Source organism: Penicillium odoratum (genome assembly GCF_028828045.1).
Source record: "Penicillium odoratum strain IBT 22623 chromosome Unknown utg000001l_segment0_segment0, whole genome shotgun sequence".
NCBI lineage: Eukaryota > Fungi > Ascomycota > Eurotiomycetes > Eurotiales > Aspergillaceae > Penicillium > Penicillium odoratum.
Genome location: NW_026643143.1, coordinates 474,661 through 500,251, shown reverse-complemented (window position 1 = coordinate 500,251; position 25,591 = coordinate 474,661). Strand labels below are relative to the sequence as shown.

Sequence of the window (25,591 nt, the reverse complement as noted above, 5' to 3'; positions counted from 1 at the left end):
CCGAACATGCATGTGTTCCTCTCCATGTTCTATGGTTAATGCAAAGTGTATGTTTGAGCTGTGAAAGGAGCTCATGTCAAGGTAAGAGAATATTCGACTGGATTTCATCCAAGGTCTCAACCCAGCCGTCAGGGAAAGTCCGTCGTTTGAACCAAACTCCTTCGAGGAGTTCAAGGCCCTTATCGACATTCTTAAAGCCAAAGCGCTTCAGCTCCTCCATTGTCTGGCGAACGTACTGCTGTTCAGATTCATTGCGAGTTTCCTGTCCAGCGATGAAGAGAGGCCATAGAACGGCTAATTGGCCGACACCCTTAGATAGTTTGCGAATCAGGGTCAGAATCCGAGTGATGAGCATATCCAGGTATGTTCGGTCGGTGATCCAGCGCACTCGGCCCGCACCGGCAACCTGATGTAGATGCACAAAGGTCGCTTTCTCGTAAGCCTCGACGCATCCGACGTACTCCAGCATATCAGGGAAAGGAAACTGGTCAAGACTTTCGTCGTCAAGTCCCATGTCGCCTAGGAGCTGGAGGCTGATCGGCGTGCTGGCCCGCCATACCACCAAGCGGTTGAAGATATCTTTGTAAACCAGGTCTTGCTGGTCCGGGGGCATCCATAATTTATCACGGGCAAAAGTACTAATCGCTGTCTGAACTTCCATCATTCCTGACCATGCGTTCCGCAATTCGATTAAGCGCGGGTTGTCGGGCATGTCGGGTGAAGATAAGCTAGGTGTCCCTAGGTTGTACTCCCACCCGCCTCCGAGGGTCTTCCAATAATTCCCTTCGACGACTGTGCCACCGGGGGTAGCACATGCACCAGCCACATCTAGGTAGGAAAGTAAAGACACAAGGAATGATCGGAGAGGATGATTGCACTCGGCGACTCTCTGTACTTCGCGAGTGGAGGTACCGCCAGTGTGGGGATAGAAAAGAAGGTTGTAGATCTCACGGGCACCCTTAAGATGCACAGCCCAGTTGTGATTCTGGGAGTCCATCATCTATGCTCTGTTAATAAATAGCCTACAGTTTCCTGGGTAGTCGACAAACCTCGAAAAGACAAAGTAGTAAACATGTTGCGAAATCGGTCATTCCCAATTGTTGACTTGGGCGAGCGTATCGCCCTCGAAACAGTTGTACCACTTCACCGTATTTACTCATCGCCTGCTGGAAATGTGAAATGCGCTGTGGCCCAACAGAGGTATTGGCCAAATGCAACGCGCCCAATGCCTCCATAGCACCCACCATGGAAGGGGACGAGCGTGCGAAATCGGGAAAGTGCTTGCGATACGGATTTGTATTGATTGAATTATCGTAAATAATAAGGAGGGTCGAGACTTGATCGATGAAATGGGTAAAATAGCGATCATCGGTGGTTTGTACACAAGCAGGCACATTCGTGGGCTTTGGTTCGTGGAAGCAGAACTTGATCGGCTGCTGGGGTAGAGTAGTTGGGGAAACCACCACAGCTTCCCAAGGCTCCTCCACTTTCTTCCTCATAACAAGTGTTCCTGTTCCCGGTATCAACTCCGCATTTGAGTCCCTCTTCTTCCGCTTCTTGGTTTTCGATAGCGGTTGTTCTGGGTTATGTGTGGGGCCATAGACCTTAAAGGTCATTGTCCCCTGTGTCCCATCACACTCGTGTCCCAGCCTCGTACAATTTTTGCAAGATGGGGAGGTCTCATCACAGCGAACATGACGACGGCGACAGGTCGAGCATCCTGTGAACCCTCGATGGTGCCAACGACGTACTCGTTTACGGGGCGGGGCGGGCGGTGGTGGGGGGTGGGACTCAGGCGACTCGGACGATCCGGACGTCGGCGCGCTCACGGGGCGAATCTCCATCAGGGACGACTCGGGAGCGCGCGTGAGGTAAAGACATAAACCTTCAAGGCATGGTTGGAAGATTTCAGTAAAAAAACACAAGGCTGTGACTCCAAACGCTAAGGGCGGAAGATGGGGAAAATCAGTTGATCCCGTGTTGGGGTCGATCATCTCTAGTTGATCAGTGGCTGATCATTCCCCACTTGGACACGTCGCTAGCTTAGTGCCCTTTTGCCCTGCCATCAAATCAAATCAAATAACTGACACAGTTCTAATGAATCTATTTTCCTGGGATTTGGCAAGTTTATCGGGCAAATCTCTTGCAGGTGTTTCGCGCCGCACTTTGACCCCAAATCCGCTACATGATCGGACCTCCATTGCAAATGCAACAGTTATACAGTAGCAAAGTAGGCGTACTCGAGAATGAAAAAATGTTGTTCTACGATATAAATCTCACTCTTAGCATATCTCTCCGTATCTGTCTATGCGATATCATATTCTAATATGGACGATTGCTGCCCAATAGGAGCCCAGTACTTGCGCACCAATACTCTCATTCCACGAAGATAAGCTTTTTGATGTACATGAATAAAGCACTGCAGCTTCCAGTAAACAGGCACCCTAGGTACTTCAAGACATACTATAGGTCAGATGTCACAAAAATAATATAGACACCCTAGTAAATATGTGGAGAACGGGTTTCTTCGGTTCTTTCATCAGGTGTCGCAATTTCATCTTCGCCTTCTTCTTTATAAAGCGCTAAATCCTACAATTCGAGTCCAATGATGTACCGAAGAGCTCAATGGAATGGATTGAATGCTTTGTTTCTCAATATACCAGTGGATTTTGTTCTTTGCTTCACTCTTTACTTTGACATCCTCGGGCATTGTCTATGATATACATAGATTACAGACAAAGATAAAACCGTCAATAGTTCAATGGTCCGTCTGAGGCCTATTGTTCAACTAACAAAGGACATGTTTCAACCAGGCTTAGAGACTGCAAGTTCAAGTCTTCGAGAGTTTCTTTCGAGTCTTCGAGAATTTCTATAAGAAGGCGCAAATCCTTCCTCAAGTCCAATCTCATCATCACACAACCATCAACTAACATATGACCTAAGTCTATTTATTCCATTTATCCAAACTATTCCATTTACATTCCTGCTAATCACAATCAGCACTACTCTCTAAAAATGGCATACGTTGACCGGTCCCACTATGATGTTTACCTTGCAGTCTGCTATCCAGATATAGATTATCCCGAATGGCCCGTCCACTGGATAATCCTACTGCACAACCCCGGCAGTGAGCGATGCACTTATTTTCACTCTGCCACTGAAGATGGTGGATATCGCTATTTACAAGAGCCTGACAAACGATTTGACAGCTGGGGTATAGAAACCATGGATTTTCTAGCCCGAATTCCCGCTTCTGAATTTGCTACTGTTCAGCGGGAAGCCCTTGCTGTCCCGGCACAGAGCTGTCAGTGCTGGTCATCATACCTGATTTTTCGACTGCAGCGACTGGGCTTGGTTCCTGATGGAACTTATGAGCACTGGCGTGATTACCATATGACTTCCCGTCGTCTAGACCTGGGGCCGGGTGGTTGTTCATGCTTTTATTAGCTAACATCCATTCTTGCAGGCTCAATTTCCGTTGTCCTTGCATATCTGGCTAGTTGAATATATATATATATATTTTTTACATCTTTTTCCCAGCTTTCAATAGTCGGTGCTTTTCTATCCACTTGGAACGCTACTTTAGAGTAGACTATAGTTCAAAGGGCACCTGATCTGATGAATAAAACGCTGTTGAGATACGCTAGAGTAATATAATCAATCCACTATACCCAAATGAAAGTCATAATTGCATATTAATCGGGCGAGACACGCCTTTTAGAATCAATTGATTATGTACGCCCAGCTTCGGATACTTTCTAAGTATAGCCGAGATGGTGAGGAGACTTTGATTACCGACTTAGGCGAGCTAATGAGATTCAAAAGCGCGCTGACGACATATACATAATCTTTAGGCCGTCCGTGCTCAAGTGCTTCAGATATCAATCTTTTCTTCGATACGACGACCCCCGCATCACCACCCCACTTCCAGCCGAGGTATCCTATCGGCTCGCGTGCCTTTCTCGCAATTTAGTAATATTGTTCGGAGGATACCGCACGCCTTTCTGTGGTAATATGTCGCCTGTTTCCTAATCGATTTCTGACCCGACGCTACATATGGCACTCGTCGCCCCAGCAAGCACCGATTTCACCCACCCAGCACCAAGAATCAACAACAGGATTATTCAATTAGGCACCCCACAGGTCATAATGAGCATCAACCAGTCAAATTCTTGGCAGGAAAAAGCAGCCAGAAAACGAGAGGAAAATGCAAACAGAATACCGTCTGAATGGAGAGTATCGGACCAATTCATGGCCAAATTCGATGCACCATTGTCCGATCATAAAAACGACCTCATTCGAGCTGGAGCTGTTCGTGAATCTGGAATTCTGACAGATCATGAGCTTAAGATTACCGAAGAGTATTCAGTTACTGACCTGATCTCTGCGTTGGCAAATGGTAGCCTCACCTCTGTTGAGGTGACTTTGGCTTATTGCAAACGTGCCGCTGTGGCTCAACAACTGGTATGTGGCTATGTGTTATTTCATGTTCTAGGTATCTGACAACCTAAAGGTCGCATGTCTCGCCGAAACTATGTTTGCGGAAGCCCAGGAGCGAGCTCAATATCTGGATGATTTACGAGCTCAGGGAAGACTAGCGGGTCCACTCCATGGTCTTCCTGTTAGTATCAAGGATAACTTCCATTTCAAGGGTAGAGAAGCAACTATCGGAATGGTATCCTTTCTGGGTGACGTCTCGACCGAGAACTCGGCTCTTGTGAATATTCTTCTACAGCTCGGCGCTGTGCTTTATGTGAAGACAAATGTGCCCCAAACAATGATGGTATTTGCCCAATCCTTTTCTGTATGATTTAATGACTAAATCTTCCCCAGACAGCCGATTCTCACAATAATGTCTTTGGACGCACTCTGAACCCTTGGAATACCACCCTTGGACCCGGTGGGTCTAGTGGTGGAGAAGGGGCTCTGATTGCTCTTCGGGGGTCACCTATTGGTTTTGGAACAGATATTGGTGGTACGTCGATCACTGCAAACGTTGGTAATTTTCTTCTTTGTAACAATCACAGGGTCCGTCCGTATTCCAGCTCACTGCTGTGGAACCTACGGTTTCAAACCAAGCGCTTCAAGAGTTCCCAACGGTGGCATGCGCATCTGCACCACGCCTGGAATGAAGTTTGTTCTATCTTGCATTGGTCCCCTTTCACTGGATCTGGACGGAATCGAGACTGTTTTCACGGCACTTTTCAACGCACGCCCTGCCAACTATGATTCCAGCATTCTCGACGTTCCATGGAGACAAGTTGACATCAAACCAGTTCTCAGGATTGGGATTGTTCCGGAATCTTCTATGTTTCCTCTCCACCCACCTATTCGGAGAGTTTTAACCGAAGCAGTTCGCTTGTTAGAAGCCGAGGGGCATCGACTTATTTACTTAGATGAGAAAGATTGCCGGGTTGTTGAGGCAAATGAGATAGCCTGGAACATATTCAATCTGGACCAGAATTCCAGGAAACTGATTGAATCAGCGGGTGAGCCAGTTGTCCCGGCTATTGAACATATTACGAGGCAATTTGGGAGACTGGGGCAAATTATCATACCTTCTCTACCCGAAATGAGCACCCTTGACAGGATGGAGAAGTTGGCTCTCTTGAATGTACGACGGGCAGAGCTGCGAGAGGCTTACCGGAAGCTGTGGGTGCACCACAATCTTGACATATGCATTGCACCTCCGGCCCAACACACTGCAGTATCGCATGATATGTTTGGGCTTGCTGTTTATACCACATTCTTGAACTGTTTGGATGTAGGTTTCTTTTAGCTGTGATGTGGGATATTACTAACACAATTCTAGTATCCATCATGTATCCTGCCATTTGGGGAAGTGGGCGACGAGGATGCCGGAAAGACCTTTGAACTTAAAGAAGATCAATTGGCGCCTGAATGTGAGTCCATCTTTCTCAGACCAGATGAATGAACCATTTTAATTCGTCAATTTATAGATAACTTTGATCAGCTCAAAGGCGCGCCGTGTTCCATTCAGCTTTTCACCACCACCATGCGGGATGAGGAATGCTTGCAAATGGCGAAGCAAATCGATCAGTGCCTGAAGGGTCCAGCACAGAACCAAGGGAAGAGAGCTTCCAATATCTAGATATGAGATTCTATGATACAGATGCCTCCCAATTTCGAGAACAAATATTACATAGACGTCAGAGCCCATCGCCCGGAACATGACGATCCGAACTCGGGTGTGGATAGACCCACCAGTCCCGAATATAAAAGGAGCGGGGCTCTGCTTCAATCATTTTCTGTGAATAACATTGTATCAAACTCTTCAAGTCCTTTCTTTCTTCACTGAATTACACATTCTTCTCTTTCCTTTTTATACCAAACCACCATGCAAGGAACAAATCGAGTCAAAACAGTACTCAATGAGGGCGAACGACCTGCTTTGGGCGTCTGGCAGCTGTTACCCGGTAGCAACCTGTCTCGCACTCTGGCTCGAGCTGGATATGACTGGGTGTTAGTGGATTGTGAACATGGCAATATTGATGGTCAGAAGCTACAAATTCGTTCCATACTAGATACTGACATCTCCAGATGCCGCAATGCATGAGGCCATCCCGGCTATAACGTCATACGGAATTAGTCCCATTGTTCGGGTACCTGATTTCCAGTCCTGGATGATAAAACGTAGTTATCCCGTCCATCCATATGCTGAGCACATTCTAACTACGAAACAGGGGCGCTTGATGCCGGTGCTCACGGGGTCCTCGCTCCCCTCGTGCGAACAGTTGAAGACGTCAAATCCTTCATCGAGGCATCCCGATTCCCACCGCAAGGACGTCGAGGATTCGGCTCCCCATTTCCAATGGACCGCTTTGGCACGAACGTCACAGCTACTCAATATCTAAAGGAAGCAAATGACAACATTCTTCTTTCTGTCCAGATCGAGACCCGAGAGGCTCTAGAGGCAGTTGATGAGATCGCAGCTGTTGATGGACTCGATTTGTTGTTTGTTGGTCCTTTTGATCTTGGCAATAATATTGGGTACCCGGTGGAAGGGGCTTTTGCACTGGAACTTGAACAGGCTATTCGGAAGATCCTCGATTCTGCTCATGCGGCTGGCAAAAGGGCGGGTATTTTCTGTAGCAGTGGTGCCCAGGCGAAGCGTTACGTGGATATTGGGTATGATTTTGTTAATGTCGTTACTGATGTTGGAGCACTTTCTTCTTCTTTGTCGAGCGAGATGGAGATAATTACTCAGAAAGCTGGGAAAACTGTTTCTGGGCCTTATGGCAGTTAGAATGGTGCGGCTGAAAATCAACCGGGTTTTTCAAATTTCTTATATTCGAAGTGCTGCTGTCAATTTATGTACATACTACGCAGGCATCAAAGAATGTACTTAGTAGTCTTCATATCCTCTGTATAGTGAGTGGGTGGCATGCATATCATTGTGGAGACTTGACTACGTCATTAGCTGTTGCTTCGGATTCGGACAATCCGATTGGATTTGAATTCCATCTGGGCAATAGAATGACACCTCGATTTACTCTAGTTCTTTATTTGGAGGTACTCAAGAGCCAGTACTCCGTAGTAATCTTGATTAGCACTTGCTGCTTTCACAGCAGTAGGGCTCAGTTTCAAGGTTTCTTCAATGGCCTATAGTGTGGCATTTTCAGGCAATCAAAGCGAGTTTACCGGCAAAACCATGTCACAGCACGTAAGTCTAAATATGCAAATACATAGATGACATCTGGATAGCCTGACATGATAGAGAATAGTGCCGAAAGCCGGAACTAATATACTCCGCACAACCATGGCCTATGACACGCTCCGGCTATCGGCATCTTCGCTGGATCCTTTGTTCTTGCGGGGAGGGAGGTCTGTGATACTAAAATACTGTTGCATTGCGCGAATCATCCTTGGAATATTTGAGTGGACCTGAAAATGCCACAAATCACATACAATACAAGTCCTGGCATGGCTTTCAAGGTGTGGAGAAAAGTACCCGAACCGTCCCCACGACTCCACCAACCCCGCGGGGAGTCATACAATTAAGGCTGTGGCTTATTGAGCCGGGGAAACCGTGTCAAAAGAGGGCGCGTACCGTTCCATTGCAAGGTCGGAGTCGGGGGGTCTTCTTCCCTGTTTCCTCTTTCTCCGTCCTTTCTTCCCTGTCCTCCCTTCTTTCTTCCTTCACTCCCTTGTTCTCTTGGACCCTTTCTCGGATGTGTCTTGGCCGTTTATGATCTGTGTTCTTTTGCGCTTTCAGCAATGAGTACGCCGCTCTCCTTGTGGTCCGCGCTGAGGCCATGTCGCGTGGCCCCCAGTACTCGCGCGGGGAAATCGCTGCTGTCAGTGACGCAAGTTGGTAAGCTTCACGGTCTGGTCAAATGACACATAGATTGAGGACAATGCTTTAACATGTACGATCAGTATCCCAGGCTCGTCAAATCACTGCTCTCACCTTTTCGCAGAAGAAACCCTCTCTGCGAGTATCTCAATGGCCTACCGCATCTAAGCGAACCGCAGCGACTACCACTCCAAGCGAAGACCCTGTGTCCACCACCCCTTACACCGAGTTAACCGTTGGAGTTCCCCGCGAAACACACCAAAATGAGCGCCGTGTAGCGATCACCCCACAAAATGTGGCCTTACTTCTCAAGAAAGGCTTCTCGCGCGTGCTGGTTGAGCGCGGCGCGGGAACAGAAGCACAACTTCTAGATGATGCCTACCAAAAAGCCGGTGCCACAGTGGTGGACCGTGATGCTATATGGTCGGAGAGTGATATTGTTCTGAAAGTCCGAAACCCACAGGCAGAAGGACCCTTCAATGAGATTCAAGCTCTTCGTAAAGGCTCGACTATTATCTCTTTTCTGTATCCCTTTCAAAACAAGCCCATTGTGGATGCGCTGGCTGCCCGCGGCGTGACTGCGTTTGCCATGGACCGTATTCCGCGTATCTCTCGTGCGCAAACCTTTGATGCCCTCAGCTCCATGGCCAATATTGCAGGATACAAAGCGGTTTTAGAGGCTTCAAATCACTTCGGCCGCTTCTTGACTGGTCAGGTCACGGCTGCCGGAAAGATTCCCCCCGGTAAAGTACTGGTGATTGGTGCAGGTGTAGCTGGTCTGAGTGCAATCGCCTCGGCCCGCCGCATGGGTGCTATTGTTCGAGGCTTCGATACCCGCCCTGCGGTCAGGGAACAGGTCCAGTCGTTGGGCGCGGAATTCATCGAAGTGGACTTTCAGGAAGATGGCTCTGGACAAGGCGGTTACGCGAAAGAGATGTCCAAGGAGTTCATCGAGGCTGAGATGAAGCTGTTTATGGAACAAGCTCGCGAGGTCGATATTATCATCACAACTGCTCTGATTCCCGGAAAGCCAGCCCCAAAGCTGATCACCAAGGAAATGGTCGCTGCTATGAAGCCTGGCTCTGTCATCGTAGATCTCGCATCAGAGGCAGGTGGAAACTGCGAAGCAACCGTTCCTGGTGAACTGTCAAGCTACAAGGGTGTTACGATAATTGGCTATACGGATCTTCCGTCTCGCCTACCAACCCAATCCTCAACGCTGTATTCCAACAACATCACAAAGTATCTGCTCTCCATGACCCCCAAGGACAAGTCTTTCGGAATTGATTTCAATGATGAGGTTGTTCGTGGGTCTATTGTCACTCTTAACGGCGAAATCATCCCTCCTGCCGCACCGTCTACTCCTCCCCCCGTGCCTAAGTCTGATACCCAAGCTATCGCCACAAATAAAGAAGCAGCGCTTGCTCTTACGCCATGGCAAACTGCCACTCGAGATGTCACTGCCGTTACTGGGGCAATCGGCGCTACCCTTGCTCTTGGAAAAGCCACAGGTCCCATTTTCATGGGCAATATGATGACCTTTGGACTTGCAGGTCTGGTCGGTTACCGTGCAGTGTGGGGAGTAGCTCCGGCTCTTCACTCGCCACTGATGAGTGTCACCAATGCGATCTCAGGAATGGTTGGTATTGGTGGCTTGTTCGTCATGGGCGGTGGCTTTGTGCCGACTACTGTTCCCGAATACCTTGGTGCAGTATCTGTGCTTCTTGCCTTTGTGAATGTGTCTGGTGGCTTTGTCGTGACGAAACGCATGCTCGACATGTTCAAACGTCCAACCGATCCTCCGGAGTACCCGTGGCTGTATGCCATCCCAGCAGTCGTCTTTGGCGGTGGCCTGGTGGCTGCTGCCAGTACTGGCATGTCTGGTGTAGTGCAGGCCGGATATCTCGTCAGTACGATTCTCTGTATGAGCTCTATTTCCAGCCTTGCTTCGCAACAGACTGCGCGCCGTGGAAATATCTTAGGAATTCTAGGTGTTGTTTCCGGTATCCTCGCTTCATTGGTTGCAGTAGGGTTCTCTACTGAGACACTTACCCAATTCGCCGCTGTTGCTGGAACTGGTGCCTTGGTCGGTGGATTGATTGGCCGTCGTATCACTCCGACCGGACTTCCTCAGACGGTCGCAGCGCTGCATTCGGTTGTAGGTCTGGCTGCTGTCTTAACCAGTATTGGTAGCGTGCTGGTCGACATTGGCGAGATCACAACTCTGCATATGGTCACTGCCTACATGGGCGTGCTCATCGGAGGCGTTACCTTTACCGGCTCAATCGTTGCTTTCCTCAAACTGGCAGGCAGAATGTCTTCTAAACCAATGATTCTCCCTGGTCGGCATGTGATCAACTCTACACTCCTTGGCGGTAACATCGCCACAATGGGAGCATTTTTAACAATGGCGCCGGCAAACCCTGGGATCGCAGCGGCTTGCTTAGGCACGAGTACCTTGCTCAGCTTCCTGAAAGGATATACCACAACAGCAGCCATTGGCGGTGCAGATATGCCTGTCGTTATCACCGTGCTTAACGCCTACTCCGGGTTCGCACTCGTCGCAGAGGGTCTCATGCTCAACAACCCCCTTCTCACAAGCGTAGGCTCGCTCATCGGAGTCAGCGGTTCGATCCTATCGTACATCATGTGCGTCGCTATGAACCGATCTCTTACAAACGTCCTTTTTGGCGGTCTTGGTAACCAGGTACAAAGCCAAAAGAAGATCGAGGGCGAAGTCACACAGACAAGTATCGATGACACTGTCGAAGCACTTTCCGGTGCTGAGAGCGTCATCATCATCGTCGGCTACGGTATGGCCGTTGCAAAGGCGCAATACGCCCTGGCTGAAATCGTCCGTATTCTCCGGTCTCGGGGCATTACTGTCCGCTTTGCTATTCACCCTGTTGCGGGTCGTATGCCGGGCCAGTGCAATGTGCTTCTTGCTGAAGCGTCCGTACCATATGATAGTAAGTTGTCCGCCACTTTCAAATGGATAGATGCTAACTCCTTCTAGTTGTTCTGGAAATGGATGAGATCAATGAAGATTTCAAGGATACTGACGTTACTCTCGTCATTGGTGCCAATGACACGGTTAACCCTATTGCTATGGAGCCGGACTCTGCTATCTCTGGGATGCCAGTCCTGCACGCATGGAAGAGTAAGGAAGTAATTGTGATGAAGCGTGGAATGGCGAGTGGATATGGTGAGTTTTGCGTCTCTTTTCTTGTCGTATGCGGCTAACTGGTGCATAGCTGATGTGCCGAACCCAATGTTCTTCATGCCCGGAACGAGAATGCTCTTCGGAGATGCCAAGACTTCGTGTGATGGTAGGTTCTTCCTCTCTTAACACAGATGAAGTACTAAAATTTTATTATAGCCATTAAAGCTGCCCTGGAGGCACGCAAATAGACATCTACCACACAACGTGCTACGTCATTGCTTATCTTCTCTTTACCAATCATGTTCATAACGAAATTTACATGGTTTACCTGCTTTTACCTTTCTTTCCAAGCTACTCGTCCTGTTGTTGCTCGTGATGCGCTTCAATATACCATTCCTATTGCGTAGCTCTCAGTCATCTTATCTGTTATTAAGATCCACAAAAGGACTACTCTCAGACAAACATCATTCAATATGTATTCTCGATTAGATTCTCTAAAAGGGACCAACGAAAAGCGTCCTAGTAATTGAACTAGCGTATCAAAATCTCAATCACGACCGCTTCCAACACAGTGTCAATTTCAATCTCATCAGCTTTGCAACGCAAGTAAAACGAGAAACAAAAAAAATACCACCAGACGGTCAACGTCCCAAAATTGTTAGACATTATCAAACCAGAAATCCAGCATAAATTCCAATTGATCCCAGCAGTTTCAATTGGGATAAAAACCGAACGCCTGCGCCGTCGAGAAGAACCTGATAAACCACGAAAAGAACCGAACAAGAAAAGTCAAGATCCAGTAAACCAAACAAAACCAAAAGAAAAAACCGAAGTCAAACGCCTGTATAATCCCCTCCGCAAATCCAAACCGAATTACTAAATTAATTAAACTTTATTAAACGCTCTCTTTCCCAACTTCAATCCCATAAACCCACGTCCACTTCCACCGCTAGTCGCCGAGCTAGCATGTCGAGCATGACGCCTCTGACTCGATTTCCGCACGGGACGAGAATCATAGGTAATCGTGTTCAGATTCACGGCCGAATGGCTGGTTGTTGCGTACATGGCGCTCGTATCCATATCCGATCGTAAGCTACTGATAGAAATGCTTGAGGCTGCGGAGTGTTTCCTCGTCATGCGGCGCATCATTGGGGAGCGATGTGAGAATATGTTTTGGTTGCTGGGTGTTAAGGGGGCGATGGGTCCACGCTTGGAATTGTGGATGTATTGTTGGGGTGGGAAGGAACATGTTGATGCGGGACTGCATGCTCTGGACAGCGGCTCGCTGTGGTCGGGGAAATATCGTTGATCATCTGGGAATGGGGACGTGGGGCGTGGCGAGAATGATGGTGATGGCGTGCTGCAGTTGCTGTTGCTACGGAGGGCGGGTGGCCGGAGACCTGATTCTGTGGGCCGGCGAGATGAGCGTGCGGTCAGAGTGGTGAATGGTTTCTCGGAGCCGGATGTGCGTGGTCGCTGGCGGAGACATGATTGTGGTTGTTGGCGAGGGGATGGTGGGAAGTAGGGGAGGACTGGGATGTCCGAGACGCTACTTATGGTGGCACTTGTGCTCTGGAGCACAGCGAGGGTGTCCTCATGCAGTGTTGATAGATCTGGGGTTGTGTGGGTGGATCCATCACGGTCTGTCGAATGTTCAGAAATCCGCGGTGATGACGTAGGTTTCACGTCTGTCAGACGTGGGACCTGGAGACTGCCTTCAAGCTTGCCGTCGAAAATACGGGACTCCCTGTTTCGAGTGTTGCCCCGTGTTCTAGAATGGCTGGGGCGTGCTCGAGAACCCTTGGACCGTGATCCTAAGGAGTTAATGAAGACCAGTGTCGGACGAGTCGGTGGCTCCATCATAATGATCTTTCTGGCAACCTGGATCTCGGCATTCTCCACGGAAAAGATAGACGACGGTGACGAAGAGCGAGACCTTCTGTTGGTCGGTGGTGTATTTGGTGAGACATAGATAGCTGGCTGTAGGTAGAGGTTCGAATCTAGTTCAGGAGGACTCTCCGGCAGCGGAATCTCAAGTACCATCTGCTCTTCGGGATCAAATACGCGGGTATTCTCCGCAAAGGTTGCATCACTGCTTCGCTTCACGGTATCCATCGAGACAGGTCGGGGCCGTTTAGCCACCGGGAATGGAGCCAGTAGGTGCTCCTCCCGGTCAGAATCTGGATCCGTGTGCGAGTTTTCATCGGCACTGAGGTCTGAATCGATGGTTCCAGCTCGGTTTGAGCCTACCAGTGAGGGAACCAAGTCCGGACCGGCATCCGACTCCGATACATCTTCCTCGTCTGACTCGTATCGTTTGTGGAGGCGTTGTCGGCTCAGCCGGTGAAGATCCAGCGAGGTGGACTCGTACATCTTCGCAGTCAATGGTAATCCAGGACGTATGGTTCATCCAAAACGAAAACTGTTCCAGACAGGATAGGATAAGAGACCAGCCCGTTGTATCAGTTAGGGACGATAAGATGGAATAGATTCCCTCAAGAACGTAAACCAGAAACCCTGAGATGTTGGCAGCTTCCCCGCTTAAGAATCTAGCACAGACTGATCTGTGAAGGCGATCTGCTCCTGCAGAATGGGGCCAAGGGAAAGAAGATATTTAAAGCCAGCGAAACCAGGACTAAGCCGCCCTCAGTACCATCCAAGGTTCAAGTATGAAGAAAAGAGTCCCACCCGTCAAGAATTGATCCACAGGAGGGGTGGATGGGCTTTTTTAGACCAGGAAGCGCCATCTGCAGGAAAGAGGGGACAATCATTTTCGATCCCTGTCCACGTGTAGTCGAAGGCAGAATCCTGTATTGGGCAACCCAAAAAGGTGTCCCTGGCTGACAGTGGCTTTTTTTTTGTTTTTTTGGCTTTTACTATCTCCTGCAGGACGAAGGAGAACAGGTCCTGGATTGGTCAGATATGTCCCCAGCTAGTGAATCTGCCCGAATCTGCCCATTGGCGGAGAATAGCCACGCAGGATGTGATTGGTGATTAGGGGGTGCAGGGTGGGCAAACGCATCACCCTTGCAGCTGAGACTGGGAGGGAGAGGGGGCGCTACCCCTAAAGATGCTAAGGATTGGGCCGTTTCACCATTCGACGCGCACCATCCGCATCGTGGCGAGGCTGGGACCAGACTTTGGAGCCCTAACGCCGGAGAAAAATCTGATAGATCAACGTGAGCGGTCGTTGGTCAGTTGGTCCCTGCGCCCAAACGCTGGGGCTGCCGCAAGTCAGGACAATGCGGTATCATTGGCTTTCGACATCACTAGCAGAAAGATGGCGGCGGAAAATTTTTACGCAACAGAATAGAACAGAGTAGACAATCCAAATCAAGTGATGATCACCCTTCAAATCAGGCCTGGATGAACAGATTCCAACAGAAAACGCCCATGGTGGAGAGATGATTAAGATGGAACATCTAAACAATTGCCAAGTTTAGCCGCCGCACCAGGTTATCTAAGTGGGTCAATGTATAACTCAAACACGCTAGCACGAACTCCTTAGCAAACTTTGGTCATTTTCTACCGAGGACTTTTTCTTCTTTAACTCATGCTAGGGGGTACTACGTACGCTTCTTTCCAAGTCCAGGTACAGATACAGGAGCCCCGCCCTTCAACCCTAAAGGGTCTCAGGGCTTTGCTATGTTAAAGGGACTCAAGGCCTGGATGCGCCAATGAGTACAGATTTCCTTGTACATTAAGGATCTTGATCTTCTGCACAGGAGAATTCTCAAGGATTGAGCCTTCCATTCTTCAGCTATGAAGGGCCAAGGGCCAAGGGCCAAAAGGGGGCCGACCGTCGACGCCATATTGGAATAGCAATGGGAATAGTACGGAGTACATCCATGCAAAGCTGCAGGTATTCCTCTAGTGCATTAATAAAGTATTAAATTCATTAAATACAACGAAATTCAAAAAAGCAAACTTGGATGACTTGCTGGAAGCGAGTCGCTCCTTGCGTGGAGTAATTCTCCGCTATTGTTTCGATTATTTATAGCCCCAATCTACATCTGACATCACCAATAGGAGGATGAAATTCTGTAAGGGACCTCCTAGACTAATAGTACAGTATGACTGGGAAATAATGAACTTACAGGAACATGATCCAAGCTTCAATCTGACAGCGGCGTGCTTCCCACATGAAGTGTTGATCCTCCGCTACAAAGTACACCGAGTATTCCCTAGTCTTTACATAATGTAACCGCCCTCCGCAAGCCCACTGTTTCGTCTTAACGCAGTCCAAGCTCTAATATCTACTGACATTGACCCCCCCTTGATAAACTTTTGATCACGTCTGGTCTTGATAACAATCATCCATGGCTCCGGCGACTCGCCGTCTCCCGTCGACATGGCAACTCTGATTCTACTTTTTCTTTGTCTGTGCTCCATGTCATGGCTATGCCCAGTTGGGCTCTGCATATATTCATTCGGCCTCAGGCCTACCTTGTCACTTCAACTTGATTATTGGCTTGAAACTGGGTACACAAGCAAGGCACTTTTTTATTGAATTGTCTGTCCGCATCTTTTGAATGACGGGCGATCATCTTTCACCTGGGCATACGTATCACTTTCAGATATTAACCTTCGATCTACAGACTATTGAAAATAGGGCTCCCGAACACGCTATGTACGTGGATGGCTGGTCGAACGACCTGTCACTGCACTGCACTGCACTCCACATGTTCAGCCTGTCCTGCCTCCCAGACTTGATGGCTGGCGACAATATAAACATCGAATGGCTGGAAGAAGGTTCAAGAAAATATCTCAATGATTGATCATGCCGTGCGCCAGGCTTAGATCTGATCGGCCTCCGATCCCGAAACTTTCCTATGCCTTGGAGGAGGGCTTAGTTTGGAATAGAATTGACTTCCGGTATAACGATGATCTTTATTTCCTCTTTTTCTTCGGATGCCATGCTATGCCATGCTGGTTTGGATCTGTCACTTCGTGGCGTTGTTTGTCCCCCGTTGCACACGCCTCCTATCTATGCATGGATCTACACCCCAGGTCAGTTCCTGCATGGCTATGGGACTAGCCAATGTGATGCCGCACATTGAGCTTCGAGCTTCGAATGTTGGTTTCCCCATCAACGTGGTATTTGTTTTGCTTTTGTGAAGCAATGCGATTTTGCTTTGAAGCACATTGAGAGCATTCTTTGTTCTATCATATGGATCTATCTTCGGATCTTTATGCGAGATATATGCAACTGCACGCCTGCACGAGTCCATTGCAATGTGGACTAGAGCCATGCAAATGACATGCTGGTATTCCTTGCTTTGGCTACAAACCCCAACCACCGAATTACTTCCACTAACAATGACCTAGTAGGCAAATTTCGCATGAATGATTACATTTAGCATGATATGTGGGTTATAATCTATAATACTGACAACAAGGGTGAACAGATGCAGTCAAAGGGGCCTGCCGCCAGCAGGCTAAGGGTAACAACGACAAACATGAACAGAAGATGACATTATAGAATACAGCCGAGTCGAGACCGTCCGACAGTCCGCCCGAATGAAAGAAAAAAGGAAAACAAAGAAAGAGAATGCGCAGTCGTAGGGACTGATTACCTGTCAGCCATCAATCCTTTCGACATGCCATTCCAGAGCTCCACAGAGCCCTTGCCACATAGACCGCCAGACTGTCAAGCCTGGCATCGTGAAGGTCGTTCATTAAAAACAGTTAAGTGAGTCATCATGAGGCAGGTGCTGCGTCATTCAGCTTCTGCATCCATGCTCGAGGTACACAAGTAAGTTTCTTCCTTATCTTAAGGATGATTTGCGACATTCCCAATACTGGGGACATTGCTCGTTTCCCCCGTGCGACTGAAGCGCATAAGTAGGATTTTTTTCCGCAAGTCACTTACGCCTTGCGGGAGCGAGTGACCGGGCCGTTGGAGCGACCGGTAGCGGTGGCAGCCGGGGAGGGGATCTCGAAGTTCTTCATGTCGATCAGGGACTTTTTGCCGGTGTTGCTACGGGGGCGGCCGACCTTGACCTCCTTCTTGTAGGTGGCAATGTAGAATCCGATGAACAGGAAAAGGTAAGAGGTGATGATGGCAATACCAGCAAATGCAGCGAACTCCTCACCGGCACACTTGCCCATGGTGGGAGCCCAGGGGAAGTAGACAGAAGAGAAGTAGCTGTACGAGGCGAAGTAGATGAAGCCTGCGCGAAAATTAGTTTCTGAGTGGGATGGAATAGAGGGACGAGTCAGGTCAACTTACCAACGTCAATGACGAACTGGAGGATCTGCAGCATGGTGATGTACTTCTTCCACCAGATGCGGACACCACGGGCACTCTGGAAGTAGTACCAGTACATCACAACGTGAACCAGCAAGTTGATAGTGATCGGAACCCATTGCACGGCAGTCAGACCGATAAGTTGAGTGTAGCACAGAAGGGCAGTAGCACCGTGGTGGTAGGTGTGGAGGAAGGTCAAGGGCTTCTTCTTAAGGACCAGGAAAACAGTGTCGAGGAACTCCCAGTACTTGTTAAGGTAGTTCAGCTGTTTAAGAACCGAGGTTAGTTATGTTGTTGACATTGAGGCGCAATTTAATACTCACGTAGTAAAGAACAATGAGAGGCTGAGTCCATCCACCGCGGTGGTCACAGATAGTGTAGAAAACACCGTGGTTCCAGAGAGTGGGGATCAGTTGCTCCAAGAACAGAACCAACAGGACACCACTGATAACAGTCAAGATGAAGTTGTGGATCATGAAGAGAGTGTTGAGCTTGAAGGCGGGAAAGTTCTTCATAACCTCACGGCCACCGAAGATAACCACGTAGTAGGTAACCATAAGAGCCGCGGTCTCCTTCAGGGTGGACATGGCGGTCACACCCTCCTGGAACTTGAACTCGCTGGCAGGGTATCCCTTCACCAGCTCGAAGGCCTTATCGAAGATAGGCCACAGGTGCACGCCAAAGGGCCGATCAATGGATGGGAGGGGCACATTCTGGAGGAACGACGCCATGGTGAAGGGGGGAGGGGTCCGATGGACGTAGAAGCCCGAAAAGAAAAGGAAAAAAAAATTAATTAAAAGTAATTAATTGAAGAGACCGATTGAAGGGAAATTGATCCTTTTCTCGCAAATCACCAAAGAAGGAAAGGAAAGGACCGACGTTGAAGAAAGAAAAGACGATCAGGAGAACAAGTTACTTTTTGCGTCCGGCGCGTCCGTTGTCTTCCCAATACGGTCTAGCGTCGCCGTAAAAGGGGGAAAATCAGCAGCCGTACTGTTCCGAGTCAATTTCTCTGCCTGAAGTCATTTCAATTCGACTTTTTACTCTATTCTCTCTGACTTGAACAATTTCATTTCATGTGACTACTCACTGTTCAATATCCATTAATCTGTTATTGTGGAAGTGAATGAATTCGGGAGCGTCACATGCTGAACTGTTTGCGGGGATCCACCCCAATTCTTTCTCTTTGAGATTAATCTTATACTGTAGGATGCAACATCTCTTCATAATATGTCTAGAAACATCTCTCGGTCAATTCTCAGGATCCCCATGTTACAATTCACCGTCAAAGTGTGCGCCATTCACAATGGGGTCCTATATTCCCCCAGCCGAGGCTGTACTACCCCTTTTCATACTCAAATACCCCAATCAATGCGGGTAAGGCTTTTATTACTCCGTATTGATCGTAGAACCCGACGCAATCTCCGCATTTGGCACTATCGGTGGGAATATTCAATGGATCCGATCCATAGACCCTGGATTAAACTTCCAGGTACCGCGATCAGCTAGCTACACAGCATATTTTTACATTTGCATGAAATTGTTTACATTTCATTACTTCAACTTCAATTCCTGGAGGTTTGAAGACTAATTCAGATTTGTGCAAAATTCCCTACGTCAAATGTCAGTATCAAATAGGAGATACAAAAGTTGCAATAAATTTTTGGATTTTTTTGGTTTTTCCAAGAATGATCTAATCCCTTTTCTCTCATTGGACAATGTTTGGACCTGCAATTCTGCTGAGGAACACATTTGAATTCCACTTTGCCATAGTAGATTCTACTTGACTAGTTATTAAAACTAAGTTGTTCCTTGGCTGATTGGATTAGTCAGAAATTCTAATTCATAAAATTACGAACCCGTTTGTTCGCTGGAAGCCCAAGGTGCCAGGCACCATTCGGGCTTATCCCCATAACTCCTGTTCCGGGGTGTGGATAAAAAATTGTGGCCTGAGGCATTAACCTTCACAAATAGGTGTCGTACAGAGAAATGATCGGAATTGTCCCTAGAATCCAACAATTCCATCTTATCTATATTCTATATCGTGAAACAAAAAAGTGCTATTTGAAACGCTGAGTAATCTTGAAAACACCATAGTAAAAGATTAAAATAAGTCTTATATCGATGTAACCAGATTTTTGCCTAGAAGTCAATAAACCTATCTGATTTGGTTTCCATATAGTAAAATAAAACTCTATAGCCTAGAAGCCTAATAAAACTTGAAAAATGCTACATGTAGGTGGTTATGGTGACCTCATTGTGAGAGTTGCTATATGCCCTAGGCAGAAATATATATGAAGTAACTATAGTAGTTCAGTGTTGCACACAGACTTCAGCCTTTCTCTCCTCACGCCACTTTCTAATCATGTACACACAGCCACTTCCTTCCTCCACATTATACATGTACAGCATAATTGTCTAGTACTGTGTATATATATATCTTCCCGGGTCTCTTTCTACGCAAATAGCCCTTTATAGTTACCATATGTATGTATACAGTATTTTGAAAAAAACGGTGTCATGTATCCTGAACTCGAAGTCATTATACATCATATGCGTCGGAGGTTCGAGGTTTCTCTCAATCGAATTAGAAAAGCATATGCATATAGCATTCACGTCAGCCTTGGAAATGTGGTTTGAATAAATGTATATCAAACATGCTTTACTTGAAGTCTACGTACCTAATGTCCTCGATCCGATTGTAGGGTACCTAAGCACGTATATATATATAGGTACCTAGGCAGGTAGTGTGAGGGGAATCTACACCTAGAAAGCGATGGATATTCAATCTTGGTAGGGGCATGTGCAGCTCTTATTTTCCTTTCTTAGACTACAGTAGGTTGATATATACCCGTGTATCAAACCGACGGAAGCGCCCGATTTCTGGACGTTCAAATGTTGGTACCGGATGAATTCCATTAAAACCTTCAGTGTTAGATGAGATTATATTGCCGGGATATACCGCCTATACATTTAGTCTCGACACAACTTACGTCAATAATATTGAAGTATATTGCCGATCGACACCGCCAAAAGCTCCAACAGTCCAAAAGGTGGGGTGGTTATCGTTATCCTGAGCTGAGTGAATGCAGTTGAGACCTGTTTTGTCTTTCCATTCCTTTCAGCCTCGTTTTCCTCCGTACTCCTCTGAGGTCTTGATTCGCCCTGCATCGATTTTAGCCTCGATTGTGTCCGATATTTCGTTTGACTGTCTCGCATCGGCTTGGATTTCGGTCTCCGCCAAACATTCCTAACCGCATTGCACAACCGATCTCGAAAATGAGTGATTCACTAGCATCCGCCTTGGGCCAGCTAAGCCTGAATAGCAAGGATTTGGATTCAGCATCACTTGAAACGCGACTTGCCGAGGAGCAGGCCGGTACATTCGAAAGACAACAACCTCGCAAACAAATTAGCCAGAGTAGGGAGGATCTTTTGCGAGATCTGGAAGACGATTTTCTGAAGCCCTCCGCTACATTCAACTCGAAATGGTTGAATCAGCTGCAAAAGTAAGTACCCCTGTGAATGCTTGCGGCTCGCACAAAGATCAGGTCAATTGAGCACAGCTAACGATATCAAAAGGCGATGGGATGTCCCGGCGGACTCGACCGATCTCTTCGAAATTGCCCCGACGCAAACACGCACTGTCACGAGATTCACACGCGAAGGACTGGAAGGACGGGTCACCGGCTATCAGGAGATCACCGTTCCGGCCACAAGCATCAACGCAAAGAACTCAACCTCATTTCTTCGGCGACCGGCTGGTCGTGCAGAATTTGTTCGAGGCGCAGCGGGGTTCTTCCCCTTTGCGCCAGGTGGCTTGGAAGGTGTTGAGGCAATTGCTGAAATCGAGGCAGATGCCGAGTTCACAGAACAGTCGCGCTCTGGAAAGCCAGGCGGTCTGGACCGCATTATCAACTTCGGTTCAGAGGGCGGACTCTTGACAACAGCTCCTGGGTTTGACCGTGGACTCAGATTCGCAGAAGAAAAGTCCAAAGAGGTCGTAGAGGGAGAAGAGGAGGTTGAACATGCACTCAACCAGGAGGAAAGCGATACCAAGGCTGACAACCTCGATGAGGCCCAAGATAAGGATGGTGCTGTCGAGGTCGACGCTGCAGATGAGGAGCTCAGTGACGAAGAAGATATTGATGCTCTGCTGCCAGTCGAGTTCCCTGCACTTGAGCCGCACAACCCGCTACTTGCGGGTCTCCAGAAAAACAAGGGCCGGGAGTGGGCACACGTCGTGGACATTAACAAGGAAATCCCCAACTTCCACGACTTGGTCCCAGATATGGCTAGAGAATGGCCATTCGAGCTGGATGTTTTCCAAAAGGAAGCAGTCTATCACCTGGAAAATGGTGATTCGGTCTTTGTTGCAGCACACACATCAGCAGGAAAAACAGTTGTCGCTGAGTATGGAATCGCACTGGCTGCGAAGCACATGACGAAGGCCATCTACACATCACCCATCAAAGCACTCAGCAATCAGAAGTACCGAGATTTCCGCACCGAGTTTGATGATGTCGGTATTTTGACGGGTGATGTGCAAATTAATCCCGAAGCTAGCTGTCTGATCATGACGACGGAGATTCTGCGGAGTATGCTTTACCGTGGTGCAGACCTTATCCGCGACGTTGAGTTCGTTATCTTCGACGAGGTCCATTATGTAAACGATCTTGAGAGAGGTGTGGTGTGGGAAGAGGTCATCATCATGCTTCCTGAGCATGTCACCCTGATCCTCCTGTCCGCTACCGTCCCCAACACCCACGAGTTTGCATCCTGGGTCGGTCGTACCAAGAAAAAGGACATTTACGTGATTTCAACCCCCAAGCGACCTGTGCCGTTGGAGCACTATCTGTGGGGTGGAAAGGACAAATTCAAGATTGTTGATTCCAACAAGAGGTTCCTTGAGGCTGGCTGGAAGAAGGCTAATGACGCCTTGTCTGGCAAGGACAAAGAAAAGACCCAAAAGGAGGCAGAGCTCCAGGCTCAGGCACAAGGTCAGGCCCAACGAGGAGGTGGCCGAGGAGGAGGACGTGGTCAGCCTGCCGGTAGAGGCGGCGCACGGGGTAACGGGCAGCGTGGAGGCCCGCAGCAGAGGGGCCGAGGACAGGGTGGTCGAGGAGGGCCCTCCAGCCGTGGGACAGGAAACATTGCTCGCACCGGGCGCGGAGGGTTCCGCACGTCTGCTGCCCAGGATAAAACCATCTGGGTTAATCTTGTCTCGCATCTTCGTAGGGAAGACCTACTCCCAGCATGTATCTTCGTCTTCTCGAAGAAACGGTGCGAAGAGAATGCAGACTCGCTGTCCAACCAAGACTTTAGCACCGCCAACGATAAGAGTCAGATCCATATGATGATCGAAAAGTCACTCACTCGACTCAAGCCCGAGGACCGAACGCTCCCCCAAATCCTTCGCCTTCGAGAGCTTTTGGGCAGAGGCGTTGCTGTGCACCATGGTGGTCTTCTGCCCATCATGAAGGAGGTTGTCGAGATCCTGTTTGCTAGAGGCTTGGTTAAGGTTCTCTTCGCGACAGAGACCTTTGCGATGGGGTTGAATCTGCCAACCAGAACAGTTGTTTTCTCTGGATTCCGCAAGCATGACGGCAAGTCTTTCCGAGATCTTCTGCCTGGCGAGTACACCCAAATGGCGGGACGTGCAGGACGTCGTGGTCTTGACACGGTAGGATATGTGATCCTTGTCTCCACCGGCAGAGACGAAGCTCCACCCGCTGGTTCTTTGAAGACAATGATTCTTGGAGACCCCACAAAGCTCAGGTCTCAATTCCGACTTACTTACAACATGATTCTGAATCTCCTTCGCGTCGAGGCGCTCAGAATTGAAGAGATGATAAAGCGCAGTTTTAGTGAAAATGCGACTCAAGCTCTGCTACCTGAGCAGGAAAAACAAGTCCAGCTCTCCGAAGCTAGTCTGGCCAAAATCAAGCGGGAGCCATGTGAAATCTGTGACGTGGACCTTCTAGCGTGCCATGCCGCTGCAATGGAATACGAAAAACTTACGAAAGAGCTGCACATGGGATTGATCGCGTCACCTGTCGGTAAACGATTATTCTCCATCAAGAGCCTGGTCGTGTACAGAAAGGTAAGTTGCAAAGAAGGTTCCATCCAATTGCACACTAACCTATCTTAGGATGGATTACGAACTGCTGGTCTCCTCATGAAAGAGGGCGTCTCCGGTGGCCCTGTGCCCTATCTACAGATTTATGAGATCGGTACGATCAGCAGCAAACGGCATCCCAGCGACATCCTACCATTCTTGCCTATCTTCCGGCCATATTTCCAGGCACTGCCCCCGAATTCTGCTTCGATGCACCTCAAGACTATCAGGGTCCCCCTGGAAGACCTCGAATGTGTTACAAACACACAGGTCAAAGTCGGCGGACCCGTCTGGTACTTGAACATTAAAAAAGGTATTTAACACGCATCCCCCTCCAAATTACAAGGACCGCGCTGAGAAAAAACCCCCGACCAGAATCTAACAAGTTCGCGGATAAAGAATTAACTAGATACACTGACTCGTGGCTCAACACGGCATGGGATGAGGTAGACTGGTCTCGGGTCAAGGAGTTGCAAGTGCGTGATACTCTTGCTCAGCGGCAAGCCCAGGTAGACATCATGCAGTCGTGCCACTGTCTTTCGTGCCCCAACTTCATGAAACATGTAAGTGAATTTTACCCTTTGCTGATCACCAGATCAATTGCTTATGCCTTTTCACAGTTTGAAATGCAACATGACGAGTGGCAAATCAAAGAGAACATTTCACACCTGAAGCAGCTGATGTCCGATCAAAATCTTCAACTGCTTCCCGACTACGAGCAGCGTATTCACGTTCTCAAAGAGCTCGGATTCGTTGACGAGCAATCCAGAGTGCAATTGAAAGGAAAGGTGGCCTGTGAAATCCACTCCGCTGACGAGTTGGTCTTGACCGAATTGATTCTGGAGAACGTTCTTGCCGAATTTGAGCCTGAAGAGATTGTCGCGCTCCTCTCCGCCTTTGTGTTCCAGGAGAAGACCGAGACTGTCCCTACCCTGACCCCTCGCCTGCAGGCTGGTCAGAAGACTATCATCGCCATCGCCGAGAAGGTGAACGACTTCCAGATCTTGCACCAGGTGATCCAATCCACAGAAGACTCCAATGACTTTGAAAGTAAGCCCCGATTTGGGCTCGCGGAGGTGGTTTATGAATGGGCCAAAGGAATGTCTTTCAACCGTATCACCGACCTCACCGATGTCATGGAAGGTACCATTGTCCGCTGCATCACTCGACTGGATGAGACTTGTCGAGAGGTCAAAAACGCAGCCAAGCTTGTCGGTGACCCAACCCTTTACACCAAGATGCAGCAGGCGCAGGAGCTGATCAAGCGAGATGTGATTTTTGCCGCGTCCTTGTACATGTGAGGACGTTATGATCGCATTCATGGATTTGTTCGCTCAAAGATCTCTTCCAATTCCATGAAGTATTGCTAAGAGAGACCAAATGAGCATGTATTTGTATTTCTTACTGCTTATGCCTAATTTTTCAGGGGTATTTAGAAATGTCCAGTAAAACAACAAACAAAACAAAGAACAAAAATGAAACTGAAAAAAATACAAAGGCTCTCAAAATTCTCAACATCCCCAGAACATAAATCCTATACATATCGGATATATCTTCCTTGTCTATGAAAGGAGGGTGGAGTCGAGAAAATCCATGTTGTGCGGCCGCTGATTAGTCTGCGGGGCGACCGCCCTAGAAAATCCCAGATACTGTTTCCCACTCCCCCCCTCGACAACTTTTTTTTGATCTTTGAATCACCTTCATTTGATCCGTTCTAGGGACTTCATTCCCTTTTATTATCTT

The 25,591-nt window shown here is 48.3% G+C and overlaps 8 protein-coding genes across 8 annotated transcripts; 5 read left to right on the top strand and 3 right to left on the bottom strand.

Moving 5' to 3' along the window:
* Positions 1–76: 76 nt before the first annotated feature.
* N7520_000185 (Zn(II)2Cys6 transcription factor) lies at positions 77–1,844 on the bottom strand (the record flags this gene model as incomplete). The annotated part of the gene is made up of 2 exons (XM_057134120.1): positions 77–1,000; positions 1,050–1,844. 2 exons carry the CDS (start codon positions 1,842–1,844, stop codon positions 77–79), a joined length of 1,719 nt encoding a protein of 572 aa, XP_057000056.1.
* A 1,171-nt stretch (positions 1,845–3,015) lies between these two features.
* On the top strand, positions 3,016–3,447 carry N7520_000184 (uncharacterized protein; the record flags this gene model as incomplete). Its single annotated transcript, XM_057134119.1, has 1 exon — positions 3,016–3,447. The coding sequence occupies one exon, from the start codon at positions 3,016–3,018 to the stop codon at positions 3,445–3,447; it is 432 nt and encodes a 143-aa protein (XP_057000055.1).
* A 609-nt stretch (positions 3,448–4,056) lies between these two features.
* On the top strand, positions 4,057–6,112 carry N7520_000183 (putative general amidase; the record flags this gene model as incomplete). The annotated part of the gene is made up of 6 exons (XM_057134118.1): positions 4,057–4,464; positions 4,514–4,783; positions 4,834–4,975; positions 5,028–5,764; positions 5,813–5,903; positions 5,961–6,112. The coding sequence occupies 6 exons, from the start codon at positions 4,057–4,059 to the stop codon at positions 6,110–6,112; spliced, it is 1,800 nt and encodes a 599-aa protein (XP_057000054.1).
* Positions 6,113–6,358: 246 nt separating this feature from the next.
* On the top strand, positions 6,359–7,267 carry N7520_000182 (HpcH/HpaI aldolase family protein; the record flags this gene model as incomplete). The annotated part of the gene is made up of 3 exons (XM_057134117.1): positions 6,359–6,515; positions 6,562–6,654; positions 6,705–7,267. The coding sequence occupies 3 exons, from the start codon at positions 6,359–6,361 to the stop codon at positions 7,265–7,267; spliced, it is 813 nt and encodes a 270-aa protein (XP_057000053.1).
* A 971-nt stretch (positions 7,268–8,238) lies between these two features.
* On the top strand, positions 8,239–11,728 carry N7520_000181 (putative nicotinamide nucleotide transhydrogenase; the record flags this gene model as incomplete). Its single annotated transcript, XM_057134116.1, has 5 exons — positions 8,239–8,335; positions 8,401–11,286; positions 11,334–11,522; positions 11,572–11,646; positions 11,697–11,728. 5 exons carry the CDS (start codon positions 8,239–8,241, stop codon positions 11,726–11,728), a joined length of 3,279 nt encoding a protein of 1,092 aa, XP_057000052.1.
* A 637-nt stretch (positions 11,729–12,365) lies between these two features.
* N7520_000180 (uncharacterized protein) lies at positions 12,366–13,853 on the bottom strand (the record flags this gene model as incomplete). Its single annotated transcript, XM_057134115.1, has 1 exon — positions 12,366–13,853. One exon carries the CDS (start codon positions 13,851–13,853, stop codon positions 12,366–12,368), a length of 1,488 nt encoding a protein of 495 aa, XP_057000051.1.
* A 3,495-nt stretch (positions 13,854–17,348) lies between these two features.
* Positions 17,349–18,461, bottom strand: N7520_000179 (elongation of very long chain fatty acids protein; the record flags this gene model as incomplete). The annotated part of the gene is made up of 3 exons (XM_057134114.1): positions 17,349–17,653; positions 17,713–17,995; positions 18,054–18,461. The coding sequence occupies 3 exons, from the start codon at positions 18,459–18,461 to the stop codon at positions 17,349–17,351; spliced, it is 996 nt and encodes a 331-aa protein (XP_057000050.1).
* Positions 18,462–21,009: 2,548 nt separating this feature from the next.
* Positions 21,010–25,149, top strand: N7520_000178 (SKI complex RNA helicase subunit SKI2; the record flags this gene model as incomplete). Its single annotated transcript, XM_057134113.1, has 5 exons — positions 21,010–21,239; positions 21,313–23,833; positions 23,882–24,141; positions 24,195–24,411; positions 24,469–25,149. The coding sequence occupies 5 exons, from the start codon at positions 21,010–21,012 to the stop codon at positions 25,147–25,149; spliced, it is 3,909 nt and encodes a 1,302-aa protein (XP_057000049.1).
* Positions 25,150–25,591: the final 442 nt, after the last annotated feature.